Below are 22,605 nucleotides of genomic sequence, written 5' to 3'. Positions count from 1 at the left end.
GTAACCCTACAAAATAATAAATGAAAACTTTGTTTGAATTATTTTACATTTCTGCCCCGCTGGGCTAAGCACAGGTCACATGTTAACAATAATATACATATTGGTGTACATATAAATGTCTTATCTACTCTAGTACTGTCGACTTCCTCTCGCTTCTTGGTAATTTCATAAATGTAGTGAGCTCTATGATTTGTTAAAACAGCCGGACTAAAATCGCGCTCCTAGCGGCCGGCCTTCCAATGGACCCTTCCAGCCGAACACCATAAGCCCCGCCCCCTGTTCGATCTCGGGTTCTATTTGTTCGATATCGCGTTCGGCTGGAAGGGTCCATTGCACCACCTCGAGGAGGGGGGTCATTAACCCCAGCCAGCGGCTATACATTAGTTAGGATCGGTTTGCTCTTTGTTACCTTCGCCGAGAAGTTTATGTTTTGGATAGCGTTTGTATGTATGTATGTATGTATGTATGTATGAGAAGACCAGCATGACTCAAGAACGCCTGGATGGATTGTATTGATATTTTGTATGTGGGTAGGTCTTGATGACACCTGAAAGATTAGATTTTGGGCCCCCTGGCGGCCTGTTAAGGCACTGCATCGGAACTTCTGGGTTTGAGTTCTGAACATGCTGCGGCTATGATTTTTGAGTGGTAGAGAGTAAGTGGTATGGGTTAACGTTAGGGCCCCCCTAGCTGCTTGTTTTGGAACTGCAGGGCAGGTTTAGTGTGAGACTTTGAAAGGGAACAACTCAAGAAGGGGTTGACGGACTGTCATGATTTTTGCTATGTAGATAGCTTAAGTGATACCTCATATAATTACATATTTTTTATGCAAATTGGTATCTAATTTGTATGATTAATTAGGAAATCATCTTAACACGCTCAGTTCAATTAAAGGACCATTGCAACATGTGACATTTGTAACTGAGAAAGAGAAGAATATTGATAGATATATATTATGTGGAATAAAGACCTAATTTGCATAATTAATGAGAAAATGCTATAATGTGGTAAATGACGGGAACTTCTTACTTGTAGCATTTGGAAGCTATGTACAGGCGAACATCGTTGAACAGTAATTATGCAAATCAGGTCCTCATTTGCATCAATTATAAGAAAATGCGATAAAAGCGTGATTGATTGCGTGCGTCTGATGTTTTGTGGAGATGATCAAGTTATATTGTTCATGCAAATGAGAACCTTCCTTGCATAATTAATGACAAACACAACAAGAGTTCGTAGACCTCATACTTCCATGAACATTTAGAGATTTTCAAAACCCTCAAGCACCCGACCTTTTTTTGCGACTAAAATGTCCGAGTGGGGTCCAAACAGACCCCAAAATGTTTTGTTCATAAAATCGTAATTCCAATTCTTATCGGTGATCATTCCACATACATTGCTTCGTCAATGTAAGAGAAATATTTTGAGATGTTAAGGTGTTGCAAATTCCAGCTTATCATCATAATTTATGCAAAAGATTAGAAGGACCGCCTTTACTAAACCTATTCTGACCAGAGGGGGATTTTGAGGCCTTCAGCAACTTTTATGGCGTATTATTCATAAACGGCTAGAGCTAAAGCTACGAAACTTGGTAATTTATCACAAAACATTGTTAGCAAAAATTTATAGTCAATAAAGGAAGTTTATCATTTTTTGGGGTTGCCATGGCAACGGAATTATGACAGGCATATTTTTACCAAAATTTGCCAATTTCGATTTAAACAAGGTTTTCTCGGTAGACTACACTTGTTTTCTTACAACAATTAGATTCTATGAAATTCAATGTAATTGTCATGATTTCAAATTTATAATTTATGCTAAATTCATGACGTCATTGGTCAAAATCCAAGATGGCCGCCCTTCTAAGCTAAATGACGTCATAATATCGTCATGTTATATGGTGATAACACAGCAGTTTTTGTGAGGATTAAGTTTTACATGTTTATCAATCTCTGAACGTTTGGTGGTAATACAATAAGTAGTTCAGGAGTTAGTCTCAAAAGTTTGTTTTAAAAACTGCACATTTTTGCTGGGGTCCGTCTTGGTTTGGACCCCAGACGGACTGAACACAGACTTTCTTAATAGTTTCCACAGTAATGTACCAATCTTCGTAAAAACTTAGGAGAAGGTATAGAAGATATGGACTGACAAAGTCACGGTAGGAATTTTATTTCAGATCAAAAATGTTCAAATGGCACTTCAAAGTTTACGCCTGCGGTCCAAATGGACCCCACTCGGGTGTTTGAGGGTTAAAGAAAAAATGTAAAAAAAATAATCATAAAACAACAAAACATAAAAATGTTGTAACAAGAAATGAAGGGACAAAACATGGTATCATATCCTACAAATCATTCATTCCTGTATTCAAGAAGTGCACTTTTGTAGTAAAGGGGACACTCATGGTCACTTTTACAGCTATCTAACTAGTCTTCTACAACTACACTCATGGCTACCTTCTGAGTGTCTAGACTCCCGAAGGGAGGGAGGGGCAGAAACTCGCTATCACGGCAAACTCCCGGCCCTTCCTCAACAAACTCCCTTTCACGGCACAATAGAACATAGCCAAGGCAACGAAGAAAATCGCGGACCAAGGTCACCCCCCCCCCCAAAAAAAAAAACTGGGCCCCTTCCCGAAGACTGCAAGGGAGTCTACTGAGTGTCACTTCTACAAGGACAATCAATAGGCTACAACACAACGTATTTTCACATTTTGGTACTTCCTCGTCATGTTAAAAATCCCTAAACAAGGAAAACATTAGGCAAAAACTAGTGAGCGCGCAGATGTCATCCATAGAATTTACTTGCTGCATGGACTAATGTTATACCTGCCCTTGATCACATATATGACGCGTATTGGAGTCTTGTTATGAAAATCTCTGGGATTATGGGAATTCTTCATTAATGATGCAAATCTATCTATGCAACTAATTAAACATTAATGCATCGATTGCCAGTAAATTATCTTCACAGGAAAACAGGGAACTGTTTTAGAATTGCCCGCAGTAATGATGTTCAACTTTACTTAACTTAAACATGTGAATGAAAATCCAACCCTTTGCCATTGAGAAATAAAAGTTGCTCTACATCTGCTTGGAGTTTCAAGGCCACATGCAGGCCAGATGGACTGGTATAAAGTTACATTTTGTACTGTACGTACAGGGAGAGTTAGACACCATTCGTTACTGAGGGGGGTTGGTTGCAATCACACAATATCGTTCAATATAACACAATATCGTTTCAAAAATTCTCATTAGCATACATGCATATCCTTGTGTACATCTTTGCCTAAGCTACCTGCATGCTTAACATGGTGCTAAACTGTCGTTCCTTTCTTCAGTTATCCTCATTGGAATATATTGACAAAACTGCTCCTGCAGTTCCAAAATCAAATGCTAGGGGGCTCAATCTTGTCACACCTTGTCTTAAAGTCAAAAGCTATCTTCTACCCAAATGTCAAGACTACGTCATGTTCGGGACAAGGGATACATCAAAACAACTACCATGATAACATAATCTCATTAATTAATCAAATAAAGTTCCTCCTATTTTGCATAATTCATATTTCACTTCGTAAATCTTTGTCTAAGCTACCTACATACCAAAAATCATGACTATCCACAATTCCCTTCTTGAGTTATGCTCCTCGGCAGTTTTTGACAACAATGCCCCTGCAATTCCTAAACTAGCCGCTAAGGAGTCCAAACTAATGTAACTTCTTCCAGAGCATTAAAGAACTATCTAACACATGAAAAAATCATCACAATCCATCCTAAGCTACTACGCACAAGTTTACTTACAACATAAAGATATAACACCTTCTGTCTTACCATCGCCATCCACCAGGAGGCCAAAAAGTGCATAACGATCTTCACGATCACAACACCTAACCACGTTACAAATCTCATCGCAACCCATTCACAGGTTCTTAAGATATTCGCTGAACACACAAACATCCACAAATGTTGATCCACAACAAACAGCTACAAGGCTGAAATTCACAGCAAATCAACATCCATCATACCCCTACCCACCACATAAAAATCAACACCACAGCAACTCCAGGTGCAAAAATATGACACAAAACGTGTTGCTGCAGTACCAAGGTCAACCAACAGGTGGCGCAAAATCCACCTGCATCATCCCCATCCCCACCCACCGAAAACCATTGCAAACCTTCTAACGGTTCTTGAGATATCCCCCACATAAGCTCCAGACTGAAAACAATATGGCAACAATACTTCTATTTTCATGGAAGTAATCAATACAGCAGTTGTAAATGATAGAATCATTTGGCGAAGGTATGGGGTCGTGGAACTCTAGTAATTCAAGTATCTGTAGTGGAAAAATTTACTTAATACATAGTCGACAATATATAGACAATCTACAATAAAATGCACTTTGTCTTTCTACTCTACTCTACAAAATTGGCAGATTCTTTACTCGAGAGGAATGTGGTTATGTCTTCCTGATCCGAGTCGCAATTTGCGACGACTGATTCTTAGTTTGGTAACTTAACACCTCTGCGGAAGCCCGTATTAAGCCCACTTCAGAACTTCACAAACCGATTAGGAATATATTATATGCATTTGATTGGGCCTGGCAGTGGGGAGGTAATTAGAGCTAGTGTTCACTTTACTCTACGAAACGGTTCAATGCCTCTTCACACGGATTACTAGTGAACCAACTCAAGTATCCCTCCGCTCCGGTGTATCAGACATCTTCACCTTGGGTATTAATCTCCAGGCAGATTTACCTGTGGCATAAGATAGTACCAAAGCTGGTCAATGAGTATACCTAACCAAAGGCAGTCATCAGCCACTGGGAGCTTAACACACCACAGGCCGGCTTCACTCCTCTGGCAGCATTTGATACTATCTAATACTACCGTAGGATGTGCTTGGAGATTAGATGTGTACAAAATAATGTATGTCCTCCACTTATGATTTTAATTATGGCGCGGACCTTCTCAGTAACGACAAAACCAACGTGTGGGCGGCAGGGATTTAAAGTACCTTCCCCGGCTCCATTCCTTTCGCCAACCTATTAATCTGTTAACCCAGTGGACTTTTCTCATCGTGCACTTAATTTATTAATAGTCTTCTTGCTATGCGCATTCACGTGACGTGTGTGGATTCCCTTTCTTCTGTGCCAATTCCAGCCCTGCGTACACGTGCCGTGGTAACACTCACCTTTTCTCAAGTCTCTTTTTCTCAGGGTTTTACCTAGCCATCCGTGTAAAGACCACCATGTCACATACAAGCATCCGGTATTTCATACATTCTGCATGTTTCACGCACCGAGCATGTCATGCACCACTCGTTCTCATTGAAATGTAAAGAATGGCAAATTTTTGCTCGAAAAACAAATCGGCCTATTTTTCAGTGAAACATACCTGATTGTGTAGGAAAATTCCTCTAAAACCATAGCCCCAAACGACAACTTATCATTTTTGTACCCATTGGTAATGTATTACAGGGCAGGTAACGTTTGTTACAACAGTAAACTTTACACTATTTTCTTCGAAATGAGTAACATTCTTGGCTACATCATTAAGATGTAATTGGAAATCCATAGAGATTTAAAAAGTGGGCAGCATTTGTACACCAGATCAGTTGGAAGGCTTAGAAAGGATCGAACAATGGAATCGTTTGTTAGTCATATTATGTACATTTTGTTAAGCAAGGCGGGATACAAATGGCAGTCAATGAACCTTTCCTGATTCGTTGGAAAGTCAGAAAAACTGTAATGCGTCGAAAACCGTCGTACTCGTGGTGGTAACGTTTGTTACCGAATTTGGCGACAGGTACAAACCACCTCACACAGCCACATCACCAAGATCAGTGACAGTAGCGATCTGACGTGATCGGTCAGAGGGCCTGGGTAGATGGCATCACCTGCCGAACAATCATTCTGGGAACTGAAATGTTACATTTTGTCTATCTTTTGTAAAACATTACAGGGGTTGTGAAAAAATGATGGGAGCAGTGATGTTGTCTACAATTTGCATATCAAGTCGTAAAGGTAGGCGACAGCATATTTTACATTTCAATGAGAACGAGCAGCACATCATGTAATGACATCAGCATGTCACACATTCTATGAGTAATACACATGGTATGTAATACACAGTATGTCACACATTGTGTGTAATACACATCCAGCATGGCACATGCTACGTGTAGTACAGTTCCAACAAGGCACACATCGTAATACACATCCAGCATGACACAGGCTACATGCAATACACAACCAGCACGACACATTGTGTGTAATACACATCCAGCATGACACACATTGTGTGCAATACACAAACAGCATGACACATTGTGTGTAATACACATCCAGCATGACACATGTGTGTAATACACATCCAGCATGACACATTGTAATACACATCCAGCATGACATATTGTGTGTAATACACATCCAGCATGACACACATTGTGTGTAATACACATCCAGCATGACACATTGTGTGTAATACACATCCAGCATGACACACATTGTGTGTAATACACATCCAGCATGGCAAACATTGTGTGTAATACACAAATATGATCAATGAAACATACCGGTACACGATGTCAGGGATATCATATAAATGGCACCTATCACTGAAAAGTACTGAACCGAAAATCATTTTTATTTAGCCTATGTCATGTGACTTAAGTACGTCACCAGTAAGATGGTTGAAAGTGACTGCATAGCATGGAACTTCCTTTTACACCAGTTACTTTGGCAATTTTCCTCTCATACAAAGTACAATAAAATTAATCAATAAGCTGTTAAGTACCAGAGAGGCACTGAAGGTCAGTTCCTCAACAACAGAACATCATCTCATGTCTCAGCTTGAAGTGACATGACAGCATAACCTAACACCAGTATTTTACAATCAGAACACCTGAGAGAGTAAAGAAAAGCAAGTTTTACTGCTGATGTTAAGAAAAGCTCTCCTCATTGACAATGTACTTGTTGCATGTGCGAAATGAAGCTCCTTGGTGAAATACACTGTATTTGTCTGAAAACTTCCACGACTTCCATCTCTCACAGTCAATACCAGAAGTACACATGTACACAGTAAATGTTGCTGCTGGGATTCGTCTCCACAATCCACCACCATATTGACAGCCACCCAACATTTTTTTCATTTCATATCCAAAAACATTAGCAGCAGTACAGCTGAATCTGGGGAGGAAAGCCAATTCACTAATCTTGCACAGTTCAAGATTGGAATAACCACCAACTATATAAACAAAAGCAAAAACAAATAAGTTACAGAAATGAAAACAAAATACCCCATAATTGGTGCCACTAATGTCTAATATGAGAACATGTACTGCAAGATTCTCAGCAAAAATGACCATTTACAGCACCACAATGTACTTTGAAAACTTAGCAGTGCGCATCATACTTTATATATATATAATGTTATATTCATATATATTCGCTGAATTCAACTTGACTGGTCACAAACATTTTCAAATAAATTTCTTGTACAACATGCAAGTCAAATAATGAAACATCTATTTAGTGTACCATCCACAATGGACAATGTACAGTAGACAATGGCCCTCTGCAACAAAGGCCACTTTAAGTAAAGGAGAATGACTAGTATTAGTAGTACTTTGGGCACCAGTCCTTTTTGTCCTGTGTTCCAAGCTTAGCTTACAAACCATACCAAACCCAGACTGACCAGCACTGTACATCTGCTAAGTGTTCAGGACTTAGTGGATTAACAAGAAAAATGCAACATTTCAAGGACTTGTTTCTCAACTTGGTTGTTCTGGTGGTGAGTTGATACATGAACAAACATAACCAAGCAGCATTTCCCATAAGCCACTTGTATTTACTTATTTAATATCTCCCATACTCGTCTATGGTGAAGTCAAGTATGCTGTATACATACATGCTGATTTCTAATTCATACATTCCTGTATAGTTCGTTTGCTGCACACACAAGTACAGGTCAAAGCCACCAATAGCTACAATATATCTGAAAGCAGACTTTTTTCTTGGTCCTGGTAACCATACTAAACTCTGATGTTCTCATTAACTTGCAGATGTAAGAATAGACTTTGAGCCTTTCCAGTATTTGACTGGAACAATAAAGCATTTGTATCTCCATCTGATTCGTATATTCTTCATTTGTTTTTGTATATCTTACATACAAGGAATGACAGTCTGGCCAGTCTGAGTGTGCATAGGTTTAAGTAACATTTGTACTTGATTCTGCTGTAACCAGGACACACTGGAAAAATAATATTACATGCAAATAGATACATAAGGTCAAACTTAAAATATTACACCTTAACAATATTGAACATTTCTTATTTCATACACAAATTGGCAAACAAATCAAATCTCAACAATGTTAACCACAGCATGCAGGCAGCCATGCAGTTAACTTACCCCTTCCCATACTGAAGCACACATGTAAATGTACACACAATCACACATGGAAATGTACTTCTTACAGCATAAGCAACAAGTAGTTGCAAATATGGGACCGTTACTTTTCTTGTATCTTCTTAGTAACAATTTGGCAAACTTCTTGGAAAATAGATATTTGCGGATCACAAAATGTGTAGCTACTTAATTTATAGCCTGCGCAATCGTTTCAATTGGGACCCAACAAATGGAACAGACTTCAAGAACTCACACTTCCCATAGAGGATTATTTAGTAAAAAAGCTGTAATGCACAAGGTATTCTCAATTTCCACCCAGTTATTATCTACTATCAACTCCAAAAATAATTTCAGCTTCTACATCTCCTCAACCAAGAAACATGTTACACTTTTTATGTACAAACAAAACATTTTGTAAGTCAGAGCTACACATGTAACTGTGAGGACAATGGAAGGGTCATTTGGCATACTGTCACTGGCTGTCTGCCCTGATATCTGCTTTTGCATTTAGGATTGCCAACAGCAAAAAAAAATACCACAAATCGTATGTTGATCAAAGAAAAGATAAACAAAATATTTTTCAATCAAAAACCTTTATCAAACATTTTTATTTATTTTCATGCTCTCGAACCTTAATCTCCAAGCAGATCCTACGGTAGCCTACCGGAGCATACACTCTCCTAAGATGGCTTCATTGCTCTGGCAGCTTTTGATACTATCTTGTGCTACCATAGGATCTGTTTGGAGATTAACAAAACTTTCATTCAACATTTTCTTTCCATGCTGTAGCCTTTCTTCTATCCAGGCAAGCACCTGAGACACAGAGCAAGGCTACATGTGCACACTCATCACAATCTCCCTCCAGGCTTCCACTGCATTTCTTGCCTCCAAAGTTACATGGTAGATGATCAAATAATTTTTGGTTCTAAACAATCAAATTGCTAGTATGTACAGCTTTCTCCAGTGTGTAAGGCAACCCTTCTCTTTTTCTATAAATATTGCACATACAATTGCTACATAAAGTATCTTTTGTTTTTATTAGCATTCCATGTCACAGTCAACATAATGCTACTGTAACGGGGCTCGAAATCTGTGCAAGATTGCTGGCCATCGCTTCTACAGTTAGTTGGGATATTGTGAAATGTATCATATAATAGACTGATAAATAGTGCAAATGTACATGATCAACAGTACATGTACATAATATTATGTCAACCTTAAACATTCAATCTACCCTGCACTTAACAATATTCCATTTCCTATATTGAAATACATGGCATATGCACATGGGCACGGACTTCGAACCCCTCAACAGCCTAAATGTAATCCCCATGGCTGGGGACAATAACTCTCAGCCCTATAGTAAGAGTATACAGAGACAAATAGTAGCACTGGAAGCCTCATTGCATACATTAAAGATGTATCATCCACTCAGGCACATTGGGGTTATGTGTGTATGCTACAACCACTAGACCAGTATTTCTTTGTAGTGCCCGACAACCCCCTGCTGGAGAATGGTTTGGTCATTCACTTGTGTGCTTTGTGTTCTGGAGATATGTGACTGACCCATTTTTTGTAAGAGAGGGAAATGTATCTCTTTATTTTCTTGCTAAGTTCCAATGACTCACTAAAACTACATGGACATTTTCCATTTACAAAAGAGGGTGGTCAGATTTAGGCACATCGGGGAGGAAATACTGGATAGAAAATGCATGGTATGTAGCAAATACTTCATAAAACCTGCAACATTGATTCCTTAGTTCTGCACAAGGTAATCATATTCAACATACAAACATTTTTCATTTACTATTTGAGTCCCTTACACAGCTGCAAACAGAAATAAACCCAACATGGACAATATGCAAACCTTTCTTTGTATTTTTCATCTAATATAGCTGTCAAGAGACAGTGTATGTCACACAGCTGGCAACATGTATCTGAATACATGCCTCAAGATGAAATGCACCCCATGGCTTGCCTCAGAAGATAACATGTACTTAGAAGATGAATTCTTGCACACATCTTGAGTGAACAAGGACTTGCTGGCCTAGAGCTGGCATATCATAGTATAAAGCTCCAGCACTGGTGTACACAGCAGTGCATTTCTCAATCAAGCTGTTCCCATTGAATTGCTACACTGTGTTGCAAGTCTGCTTCAGCACAGCAGCTTTTAAGTTCCTGATTCAAATAATAGCGACATATCGTAGACTTTTTTAAAGAAGGGCCTAAGAAACTCATCTATGTATTGGCTGATACTCATTGATTAATGAGATCATGCTTCCAGTGAGCCAGCACCATCAATGGAAGGGATAGTTTGGGTTTCAGGAGCACTTTTTACTTCTGGACTTGGCAGATTTGGACCTTGAGCAGCAGATCTTGTATCTCAAGAAACGCCTATCAGTGCGAGTATAGGCGTCAGATTAACACCACATCTTTGCTGAAACCTGCCGTTGGCAATGGTCAACTGGAAGTGGATTTCAGTCTCTGGTCCTTTGATTGCCGTGGGTGTTCCCTGTCGCGCTCTCTGGATTGTCTGTAAGAATCCCTTCCATTACGTACGGGGAAGGGAGCGCGCCTGTCCCTCTCTCTGTCACGCTCACGAACTCTTTGCTCTTTAGGGGGTGGTGACAACTTGCGTGGCGGTTTGGTTAGTGGGGGGGTGGAAGGCCTACGTTGTTGTTGTTGTTGTTGCTCCTTTGGGGTGGAGTTTGTAGCAGCATTTGCATTTTGAGTCTGGGTAGCTGTGGTGGTGGCGGATGTTGCTGGGGGCGGGGCCTGGCCTGGCTTGGGGGGTCGTCTGGCGATGCTGGCATAAGTCTCCAGTGTCTTTGGCTGAGCCAAAATGGAGTTTTCGTCCTACAAACAGAAAAAATTGTTACCAAGGTATAACAGCAAGAAATAAAAGCATACAAAGATATTAAACAGGAGTTAATTATTGATTGTTATGCTGTCTTGCCAAAGATAAGAATGCAGTGTTTTCTTGACTTGAGTAAAATATTTACCACTCATTGGGGGCAAGTCTCAAAAATTTGTGGGACTGGAACGTAAAAAATAGTTGTATGCACCCCTTCTCTACAATGTTCAATATATCTTAAACTGGGTTATGTCAAATCTATGCTGCTTTCTTCTCTTTTCTCCAACTAATTTTGCATACATCCCCACTGCTATTATATCTGCATGCTATGGAATTATCTACTGCAAGTTATGAAAATCACTCAGGATAGAAGAAAACAATATGTAGAGTGAAAGTAAAAAGTGAGTTTTGCATCCTTTTTTGAAGTATAGAATCATGCTGTATTTGAGGTACTTTAACAATTATCCATGAAATAACCTCAAAGTACATATATGCACTCCAACTTTGGCAACAACTTGTATCACCTTTTCAATGTTCATCATCTTTATAATGTTCACAAGTTTAAAAAGTGTACTTAATTCGTGAAAATAAGGTAATTCAAACTTCAAACGGACAGAACATTCCACTTTTGACTTGAACAGTGCTGGTGTGATCAACTGTCACTTATCTAACCCTCTGGATAAGAAGTACAGTACTACATTTCTATCATGGTGTTGTGCAGTATATAGCATGGCTAAATGTGTGTCTTGCAAGGATTCATGTGAATCAATCATAGCAAGTACTTCAAATATTTCATCATTACAACAGCTACAATGTATAACACACACTAGACCGGGATGGGCGAGCCATAGGCAGGCAAATAGAAGACAGAAGGAAAATTTTATGTGGCTTTGAGTTTGCGGTGAAGCTGCCACAGCAAAAACCGCAAACATAAAACCACCACAAAACAGTACTTACCATGGTCCCATTCACCTGATCATCATTGTTATTGTTGTTGGAGGCTGATGCATTCTCGTTGGCCTGGACTGTTTGTGTAGAGGTTGTCTGTGTGGCCTGCTGGTTCCCTTGTGACTGCACAGCCTTCTCTTCTGGAATCTGAGATGACTCCGGGACATGGGGAGCACCAGGCACAGGCTTGGGTTGGCTAGACATGAACAATCAAAAGACCAAACTCAGAAAGTCATCTATGCTTTCTTACAGCACATACCAAACTACACCATCAGTACACGTACAAGAAAGCAACTGCAAACTTTGCATGGCTCTTTGGTGCATTTCTCCCTTAGGTGTGATTTGTAAGTTGACCCTGAAAACAGCAGGTAAGGATATTCACTAGTACCGTGGCAACTTAACAACTTATAAACACAGCCAATACAGAATTGGCACAGTAGAAGCCAGTTAATTGCACGTCGTATAATCCAGACTTCGGTCAATTGCACGGAATCCCAAAAATCCCAATCCGGACTGAACAGTGGATGCCAACTAAGAATGTAGAGGTAAAACAGACAAAAATCATACAGGCTGCTGCTACATTTGTGAATACAAAAATAAGGCACTTTCTGTGATTCATAGTGGTACTTTGAAGCTTTAGAAAGCACATGACAAGACACGTACCCAGGTGAGGCTGGGGGGGTGAGTGGGGGAGTCTGTGTCATGGCGTTGGACATGATGGGAACACTGGCAGGCTGCTTGGCTGGAGGCGAGACCGGGGAGGTGGGCGTGGCTGGGATTGTCTGCACCACTGGCATCTGGGCCTTACTTTCTGTCTGGATACGCTGAAATGGCAGACCGGCATGTAACGTAGCTGACAACATTAGTGTGGCATCAACTGTCAGATAATTCAGTAGTCAGGCAATAAATCAGATAATAAATGAACGGAATGCATTTGAATGAAGAAGGAATAAAGTATCCCATTGTTACCTTTGGGGGCTGTTTAACAATGTCTGCCATCCTGCTGTCAAAAACCTCCTCTACTGGCTTGTTATGGCTAATCTACAGGTATAACACAAAATGTCATGGATGTTAAAGGGAAAGCTGTATAGTTCTGGACGGCAGTCATTGACTGTGATGTAAGAAAAACTTCACAGACCATGCAAGTTTAAATATGGTTAAGTACTCGCTTTGCATCTTTGTTAGAATGATTTACCTCAAATCAATGCCCATGTACAATTCCAGTACGCAGTGGAAGCTGAACTGAACAACATTTTGGTGGACACAAGGGCTGCATGACTTACTTCCATACATACATATGCACACTTAGGAAGACAATTTTGTCAATCATTAAGATGTGAAAAGCTAGAGGAAATTTCAGATATTTGTTTAGGAAATTGGGAACTTATTTCGTTAACAATTCTATTGAAGATAACAGAATGTATTTCATTTTCATTGCTTCCTCTGTCTACAATTCACATGCTCTTCTTAATAGGAGGACGAGCGCCTGATTCTAGTCTACATATTAATATATACATATTTGACCTTACTAAACTAAAAACCTGAGTGGTGCAGATACTGTACAATGTGCTACACAGTCATGTTATACACAGACTTTTCAATGTGTCTGTTACAGGAATCCTAAAAGGATTTTAAACAGATTTAGAATTTGAAGTTATCAGAGATCTGTACTGTAGCTTTAGCAGGGTTAAAGTGACCAAGCTGAGGAAGGGAAGGAACCCTTCATTCTGTTACTGTGCTGCAGAGCTCAAGCTGCCAAACGTACAAATAATGGCCAAGTATTGGGATTCCAATAATGTAACTTTAAAATATCACCATTACGAAATGGACTCTGATACCTAATCTATATCATGGGTATCCCATCAAGAAGTTTGCAGGTATAACTAGAGATAAGGCATTACATTTGGTATACAAATAAATAATTCTTGTATTAACAATGATTGTGAATAATTTTTTGGGTGGGCATCTTAAACTTTTGACTTAAATGATTCCCCTCAGGCGAGGGTTAGAAGTCCTATAAACCTGACAGTGAGTTTCAGTGTGCAGGTGATGGGAAAGGAGTTAACAGGTGAACGTTCTGCGAAAGAACATACCGAGGTCTCTGAGAGAGGTGGGAATGACGAGGATGTCAGATCAAACTTGGGAGAAGGTGCCCTCCGCATGTTTGTGGGGGAATCTTGCTTCAGGCGCTGAAAAAAAAAGACAGAGACTATATTGCATCCATTCCAACACAGTCCACATTGACTTCTAATACAAAGAGGATGCTTTTGGACTGAACTTTCTTACCCACAAAATACATATACATTGTAGATGTAGGTCCTGGTGTATCAGATAGGTTAGCATGACTTTGTGTACATGTACATCTGTCCATGTCATACAATGAACCAATAACAAACAGCAAAGTCAGGAACAGAAGTGGTAGACTTGGTATACTCTCTGATCAATGATTTCCATCATGTCATAAAGACAGGTGCCCAAATTCTTGTCTGTTGAGAACACTGATCTTAATATAATTTGAAAAATTCCTATCAGTCATAAACCTACCGGATTTCTGTCATCGTCCTTCCCTCTTCTTCTGGGACCTCTCCCATAGCCTCTCCTGTAACAACATGGAATGAAGGAGAAGCCTCAACACCATGGGAAGGTCATGTTCTGGAAAGGTGACAGCTAAACATGGATGGAAACCAGGGCTCTAGCCAGCGTCCGTTTTTCCGTCAATTAACGGAAATTTTCTGTGTGTGACAGAAAAGTTTAAACCAATCCATCAACCTTGACGGACAAAAATTCTTGGTGGAAGCTACAGGCAGCTTGGGGACGCCGTCCACGGTCTGAAAGCCACACACTGTTTGTCTTGCTATTGTTATGATTGTTGACTTAGTGTGTCGGCACCCTTTCGCATACAACCTTGAAAAAAACGTTTTTCAAGGTCTCAGTTTCGTCTTTCTAACTCAATTTTCGCGGTTTTCGCGACAATGGGAATTGGCTGACGGAAAAAAATTTCGAGCTGGCTAGAGCCCTGATGGAAACTTTGATGACAAACAGATTTCTTAGAAATTGGAAAAAAATTGTACAGCCTTAAAATGTTATCATGTGCACCTTTGCTAAAAAGGCTAGTTTTCGGGTTTGTAAACATAACTTAAGAAGTTGTTCATGTGGAAGGATAACTTTGTTCAAATTGTTGGTGTCTTACACCAAGTATGTAAAAGAAAAGAGACAGGAAATTGAATACCAATGTGAGTGAGGAGATCATACTGATGATCAAAGATAATACATGTGTACTACACTATGGTTATTTCATACTTTCAGCATTGGGAAGTTAACTACCAAGACTTTCTTACTTTGGACAACTTGTGTTATTTGGATGGTGTGGAAACGAGGGCTTCATGTATTATTGCTGCCCACCTGTGTGTTAGTGACCCCTGCAGCAGTAGAATTGAATACTGGAATATGGAGACTACTTTTAAAGAGAAACCTTTGGAATGCTTCAGATGTAAAGGTTAAGATTATTTGGGGGAGGTACATGTGAGGACAATGGCTGCCGATAAAGCCTGCTGGGCCCACCTGACTGCCTCATGTGTCGGACAACACGGGAGCCCGTAAGTACATATACGACAGCTCTCACCTTGAATCTCGCCCCAGCTGACCGTTTGTCTCCTGTGTCTGGAAGGAAGTCGATGTCTCGCGGCGCTGGTACCCTCCACCCGTTTCCCGGTCCCTGTCAAGTCTCATCTCTCCCCGAGCACCGGATATTCTCCCACTGCCACCATTACTGCCGCCCCCTCCACTCCTGTCCAGAGGCTGTCTCACATTCGCAGCACCATTTTCCACATTGACTTGTAGCTTGTCTGTTGAGACTTTCTCCGGGTTGGTTTGTGACCGGGTGTGCATCTTTACACCAGATGTCCTTATAGAGGGTGCAAGGAGGGTAAGGATACTATCCCAGAATTCATCAATACACACTCCACAATATACACTCCCAGGTCCTGACTGTGACCACAAGCATACAGACTTGTCATGTTGCCATGGAAATTACTAGAGTGTGTGTCTATATGTGTGTGTGTGTGTCAACATTAAATAACTCAAGAATAGCTTCGACAATCTCAGAGCCGACACTAACCTATATGATATGAGGGAAATCCAGTCCTTGATGAAAGACAGGCAGGAGCGGAGACGACTTTCAAGCTTGGCTCAAGCAGGAGCTCGACCAAAGTAAAAGTAGAGAAAGTAAGAATAGCTGGGTGGATTGGTTTCATACTTGGTGTGTTGGTAGGGTGTGACAAAAGCTGGAAATGGTTAGATTTGGGGCCCCCTTGAATAACTTCCGGCGTTGCTATCTCGTGTTCTGTATGATGGTGGTCACAGTCAGCCACCAGGGAGAGTGTATTGGGGAGTGTGTATTGAGGAATTCTGGGATATATCACTGTACTATATCATCAGCTGTACCATATCATCAACTTCAACACTTCAACCAGACGGAATTCTTCAAGCAAAACATTTATATCATCATCTCAAGGAAAATTAGCTGGCTTCTTAATATAGTCATGAAAGTGTTTTATATAATTCAATTATAATAATTTAAGTGGTAATATGCCATGATGTACTGCCACATCAAAATGAAGATAAGTCGAAATATAACTGCAGAGACTTTGTATGACACACATACAACTGTATAGCCTGGGATGAACACAATGAGTGGCCATTGCCCACAGAATAGAATGATGAAGGATGGAGTTCTTGTTTGAAGAGTGCTGGTTTTCTGTGTTGCTATGTATTGTAATGGCAAAATGTCATCTCTATCTGTCAACTGATTTTAAGTGAGATGTCAGATATTACTAAATACTTTAGATGGAACTTTCATATTTTCTCGATCAAAGTATACACCCCCAATTTGGGGCAAATTCCAGACAAATTTGGGAGGCTGAAATATAAAATGGAGAAACCTAAATAAAGTATGCACTCCTTCTCAAGCCATCTTGACCACATTTTCAGTAGGATGAATTCAAATTTCTGTTGTTTCTTTTGTAAATCTTTGGATAATTCTGCTTAAATCTTTTAAGATTTTTATACAATGTTCTCGCTTAAGTTGATAAAAAATAAACTGTTTTCCCGCCGGCAGTGCCTCACAAACTATGGCCAGATTCAACCATGCCCAAATCCGGGAGGAGGCACAAATTGTTCATAGAAGAAAAACTGTACCCGAAAACAACATAAATAGATCCGCATCATTCCCAGACCAGTAGCACCACCTTCATGTCTTTTATACTTTTATAGGAAAGCGTGTTTTTGCTTTTCTGATCGTCTTTTCTGAAGACAATTGTTGCACGCCCAGCTGCAGGAAAATGTGTACTGATTATTTACTTGGGATATTTCACTAGAAGTGGGGGAAATGGGTTGTTGTAAAAGAACATTAATGCCTACTTTTTCCAAAATGAAACAGTTATTTTGCATTAATATGTTTTATTTAAGGATCTTGTATTCAAATCACACCTAATACATACATTTTCTAGACAACGGATATCACAAATGACGATTATACAGAGTGGCTGTAACTCGGCTGGAAACTAAAGCATGGTTTACAAAATTACAGAAAGCCTGACAACTATGCAGCTTCTTTGGGGCAATAACTGACAGTGAACTGGAAAAACAATGGCGAAAACGTCAGCATGATGCCACAAGACGCAAGTGTAGTGTAGGGGAGGGGCGCACTGACGCCGATTTTCTCACGCGGCCAAGGTGCCTTTGTTTGGCTATCGGGGATCGTCACCGGTCATCAGTAGGTGTTATAAATAATCAAATTCGGCTTTGCTGAAAACTTACATGCTGATTATGTGGATATCTTTCCAAAATGTCAACATCTGTCTATATTTTTTACGCACCAATTTCTGTCAAAAGTGAGAGAATTGGGTAAAATTCTTATCCATCCTGAGCAGCAAAATTCCACCAAAGTGCAAAATGATGGGTGCTGGTTAGAACATTGCAGTATAGACTAGTTGTACTTTGCATGTAAATGTTTCAAATTGCACGTAAAAGTTTTGCCAACTTGCAATTTTGCATGTAACAAAAAGAACTATTTCAAAGTCTGATTGGCAAAGACTGTCGTAAAACCATACTGTTACACTCCAATTTGCTCCAACCAAGATCAAACTGACATGTAAAAATGTTACAAAGACATACAACAGGATTAAGAAAGAAACCATTGTAAAAATACTTTATATTACTATGTAGGTAGATTGCTATGAGTCCTGATCTGTATAATTTTATGCTTATCTGATAAGAACTCAATGCAATAATTTAATAAAAGTAGACTGCTGAAAGACAACAAACTGACAGGTTTGCTAAAGCAGCAGGAAATGAATGTTTTCCACAGACCATGAACAACAGACAAGAGTCTTACAAGGCACAAACAACACCTAATATACCACATGATGGCATTATTCCAGTCAAATCACACGAAATTAACACAAATTCGAAGATCGGTGGTTGAGATCTTAAATCTAACACGAGCATGCAAGTCCTTGAATATGATTTTGTAAAAGCCCTGTCTGTTGTAGAGCTGTGAAATACATGTTAAAATAGACACAGATGGAAACATACTGATACCTGGGAAAATATACACCTTTCCTGAAGACAAAGGGCATTCTATAGGGAGAGAGGGGGAGGGGAGGAGGTGCACGTTAGACAGGAATTGTGTAGTGGCAAAGGCGAAGGAATGAACATAATATCATATGGTATCTGTAAAACAACGTATACATCTCATACTGTCAAAATTGTCATTTCCTGTATGATGACTATGTGCAGTTTGTGACAGATGTTAGAGTCAATTCCAAGTCACCGAGATGGTTTCGAAATAATATTTGTAATAAGTTTGAACTATTTTGAGTAAAAGAACATTTCAGTCACTAAAGTTCGAAATTGTTCAAACATTTCAAAATGAAACTTTAAACATGTTTGAACCTTTTTATATTTGTTGGAACATTTGGGAAAGTAATGATATAATTATCTCTTTATTTAGAACACTTTTCAAACATCTATGTGTTTTTGTTATTGTTCCAACATGTTCCAACATTTTGTGTCATTTTTTCCCTCCATAAAAACTTTTATTGCCCCCATAAACAAAGCTGCTAAGCTTGGTCCTTTGTTTGGCTCTTGTATTTTTAGATTTTCACTGGTGAGTCTTTTGTGAGAAGGTGGCAGACAGACATAATTTCCTGCACTTGGCAGGGATGTGTGAATTGCCCTCTTCCCAGCCCACTGACCCAGTTTCATCATATTGTTTCTATGTTCGAACATGTGATCACAAATGATGCATCTATGTTGGAACAGTTTAGAAACTAACGGAAATAATGTATTTGATGTTAGAATTCTTACTAACAAGTTTGAATACTATAGAAATATTTAGAACGTCACGTAGATGTTATAAATAGTTCTAAACAGTTACTTATCACAGTTAGATTGTCACAAAGATTTCCAAAATGTTAGAACAAAAGGCAAGAAACACCCTCTCGGTAATATGGAATTGACTCTATAGATGCATGGACAACTTTTAGCTAAAATATACACTGGAATACTACCACCAATGAATACAGCATTCTCTTATTAGATTCAAGATTTCATCACTTGGAGATTCTATAGGGAGATTCAAGATTTCATCACTGTCAAGTGCATACTGTAGATAGCCTTAAGAAAAACTAACTTTTCTGCAATTCTTATGAGTGCACTGCAATTCTTATCTCATAAGGTACAAAAACCAACATTTTCATTGAGTAACAACTACATGTGCTCAGGAGACAGTTTAATTAGGAGAGAAAGAGAGAAAGAGAGAGAGAGAGAGAGGAAATAGCCTTTGTACATGCAGATGGTTCGCAAATGCTGGACTGGGTTGCTGTCTCAGAGTCCAACAGTCAGAAAAGGTTGATCCCGGCAACTGCTTGGAAATTAGTGCTCATACCAGGAGACCAACTCAGATTCATATGACTTTTTACAGTTCGGGGGAACATACAAAAGAATGGGACAACACTGGAAGTATTCAAATCCAGTCCTTGTAAATACGGTTGGATACATTACAAAACAGTGCCCGAAATTTGTTTTTTTTTGGGGGTTACATGCAAAATTGCATGGTGGGACAGAGGTTTTTATGGATCCAAGTTTGAGTTCACATCACTCATAATCTTCTGCAAAATGATATTCAATCAAATACCAAACATCGCTGAATGAGAGTGTGTGGTGACTAGAATTTTTTGGCCTGAACATTACAAGGCACATTGTATGCTTCTACATGTACATTGAAAGCGCTCCTTTGCCCCAGATTAACCTTTGTGTAAGCAGAGTTTCATCATGTTGTGCTATATCCGTACACAAAATAAAGCACTTATTAACAAATAATGTTGACTACTGTCACTGATGAACTTACACTCATATATAGTATAGGTGTGGGTACCGGTGCGGTGTACTGGTAGAAAACTTTTTTTTCTGTTTGGACCGGTCCAGAAAAAAAGCAGTGGATCTGACTTTGAACCAATTGGAAATAAACAAATTATACAGGCAGGCATTCACGTGTTGTGGGGCTTACCTGCCCAAGAAAATCACAGAGTGAAGTACATGTAGAAGAGAGTTGATAGTCATTTCTACATACTTTCTACAGTCAAACTTGGTCCAATTTTACAGAGGCATTAGTGTTGTTTACCTGAAAATGGGATCATATCAAAATGCCAGTAGAAGTCAAATACTCATTCCTTTGTGGCAAAATGGACCATTGTTTTGGTCTTCACAATCAGGTCCAGGTTCATGACCTGGGCCTGGTCTTCTGGACCTGAACTGACTACCTGCACCTGAATTTCCTGTACTGGTACCCACCCTTATTATTATAGTACATGTGCATGAACTTTTTGTTCTTTTAACTGTAAACTGTAAACCTACCCCTACTCTGTAAGGAGGATCTTTCTTATACTGTTCCAAGCTGTTCCAAGTGCCCGTATCACACTGGTGTTCTGGTGGGTTTGAGATTCTGTTTCAAATTTTCCTGGCATTGACCTCATGTGAATTATGCACCCTGACTTTGACAATCACTTGCAACACATTTTGAATTTTGAAAAGTGCATATTTCATCAAGAAAAAAATTGTAAAAATTGAAATTTTCTTCTGTGTTATTTTCTGCTTGTTTCTTCCGAACAACAAAATTCCGTTGAGGGACGAAAGTACATGTATGGACGTTGGAGAGACCCCTGCTGTAATTTTGTCTTCAAATTCCAGAAATGCCTTTATGTCTACAGATGGCATTGTAAGGTAAGTGCTAATCACTTTAGGAAAGAATTCTTTTACAACAATTAAACACAATCATGTAAGGTATGAAAGATTCTAAACGTTTGGATCATCAAGGAAACTTTCTGGTGTGAGATGATACTAGTATGTATAAATAAAACACTGCAAACTTACCTATTCCTAATTCCCTGATGGCCCCTCGGACTGGAGGTGTTGATGGGAGTTTTGTAGGTTGGTGAGGCAGGGAAACCATTGCTTTGAAATGGGGTCTGCAAATAAAAATGGACAGATCTTATTGAGAGGCATGTGTCATGCACAGTCCATCACATATCTGCCAGATATGGAATATCCTTCAGGCAGTGTGGGATGTGTTGTGACTACTGTTAATACATCTTGTTAGTTGTTTTGAACTGCAGTCAATTCTGCCCCAAGAACTGCCTCTTCAAGCTCATCAACTGGCCATGATGACAGCTTCTTGTTGGTCAAAAAAAAGCTTCCCCATTTCCAATTCATTGTAGCAGTCATCAGCTCAAAATGGGACACTGCAGAATGCCCAATCCCTGTCTACTATGGCCATGCTATTTTAAGCATGTGGCAAGATCAATTTTTGTATGTTTCTAGAAAAAGTTTTACTGTATTTCCAACACAAAGATTGGACACAAATTTTTGACTGATCAGATCCAGTCGTTTCAGGAGAAGAAATAACAATGTTAACCTTGGTTTGTAACGCTTCATCTTAACTCCCAGGGCAGGTTGGAGGACAATTCTGGCACTGATTGAATAATTCATACAAATAGCAGGAATTTTACCTTTAAATTTCCTTGCAAACCCAAGGTGTTTTCATTTCAGATCATGATTGAAAAGCTTTTCCCTGAAGAACACATTATCCGGCAAGATATCTCGACACCCAAGATGGGTAACCCACACTAGCACTCTCATGCATATAGTTGTGTGGTGACAAGTGTTCTGTACATGTACAAAGTAGGTGACAAGTTTACAATGTAGCGTACCAGTAACCCTGCAGCTAGCAGATAGGCCATTTCCAGAAACTGGGACAAACTGAATCATTTTCAAGCTGATGTAGCAAATAGGAATAACGTCTTCACAATATCACCAAAAATCACATACAAGTGTTGTAT

General features: G+C 39.4%; 1 protein-coding gene across 7 annotated transcripts in view; it reads right to left on the bottom strand.

Moving 5' to 3' along the window:
* Nucleotides 1–6,622: 6,622 nt before the first annotated feature.
* The window catches only part of LOC118406197 (la-related protein 4-like), a 39,294-nt gene continuing 23,311 nt past the window's right edge, over nucleotides 6,623–22,605 (bottom strand). For 5 of the 7 annotated variants that reach the window (XM_035806089.1, XM_035806090.1, XM_035806094.1 and 2 more), the window contains 9 exons: nucleotides 21,641–21,735; nucleotides 18,809–18,847; nucleotides 15,831–16,112; nucleotides 14,753–14,807; nucleotides 14,302–14,397; nucleotides 13,178–13,249; nucleotides 12,872–13,032; nucleotides 12,218–12,404; nucleotides 6,623–11,262 (listed from right to left, as the gene is read on the bottom strand). In XM_035806089.1, the coding sequence (XP_035661982.1) occupies nucleotides 10,867–11,262; nucleotides 12,218–12,404; nucleotides 12,872–13,032; nucleotides 13,178–13,249; nucleotides 14,302–14,397; nucleotides 14,753–14,807; nucleotides 15,831–16,112; nucleotides 18,809–18,847; nucleotides 21,641–21,735 (1,383 nt within the window). In that variant the 3' untranslated portion in view covers nucleotides 6,623–10,866. The remainder of the gene's footprint in view (nucleotides 11,263–12,217; nucleotides 12,405–12,871; nucleotides 13,033–13,177; nucleotides 13,250–14,301; nucleotides 14,398–14,752; nucleotides 14,808–15,830; nucleotides 16,113–18,808; nucleotides 18,848–21,640; nucleotides 21,736–22,605) is intronic. The other 2 variants (XM_035806092.1, XM_035806095.1) reach the window with 1 other exon arrangement.

The sequence above is a fragment of the Branchiostoma floridae genome, chromosome 18 (genome assembly GCF_000003815.2).
Source record: "Branchiostoma floridae strain S238N-H82 chromosome 18, Bfl_VNyyK, whole genome shotgun sequence".
NCBI lineage: Eukaryota > Metazoa > Chordata > Leptocardii > Amphioxiformes > Branchiostomatidae > Branchiostoma > Branchiostoma floridae.
The sequence above is the reverse complement of the archived record's forward strand: the minus strand, read 5'-3'. Positions and strand labels throughout refer to the sequence as shown.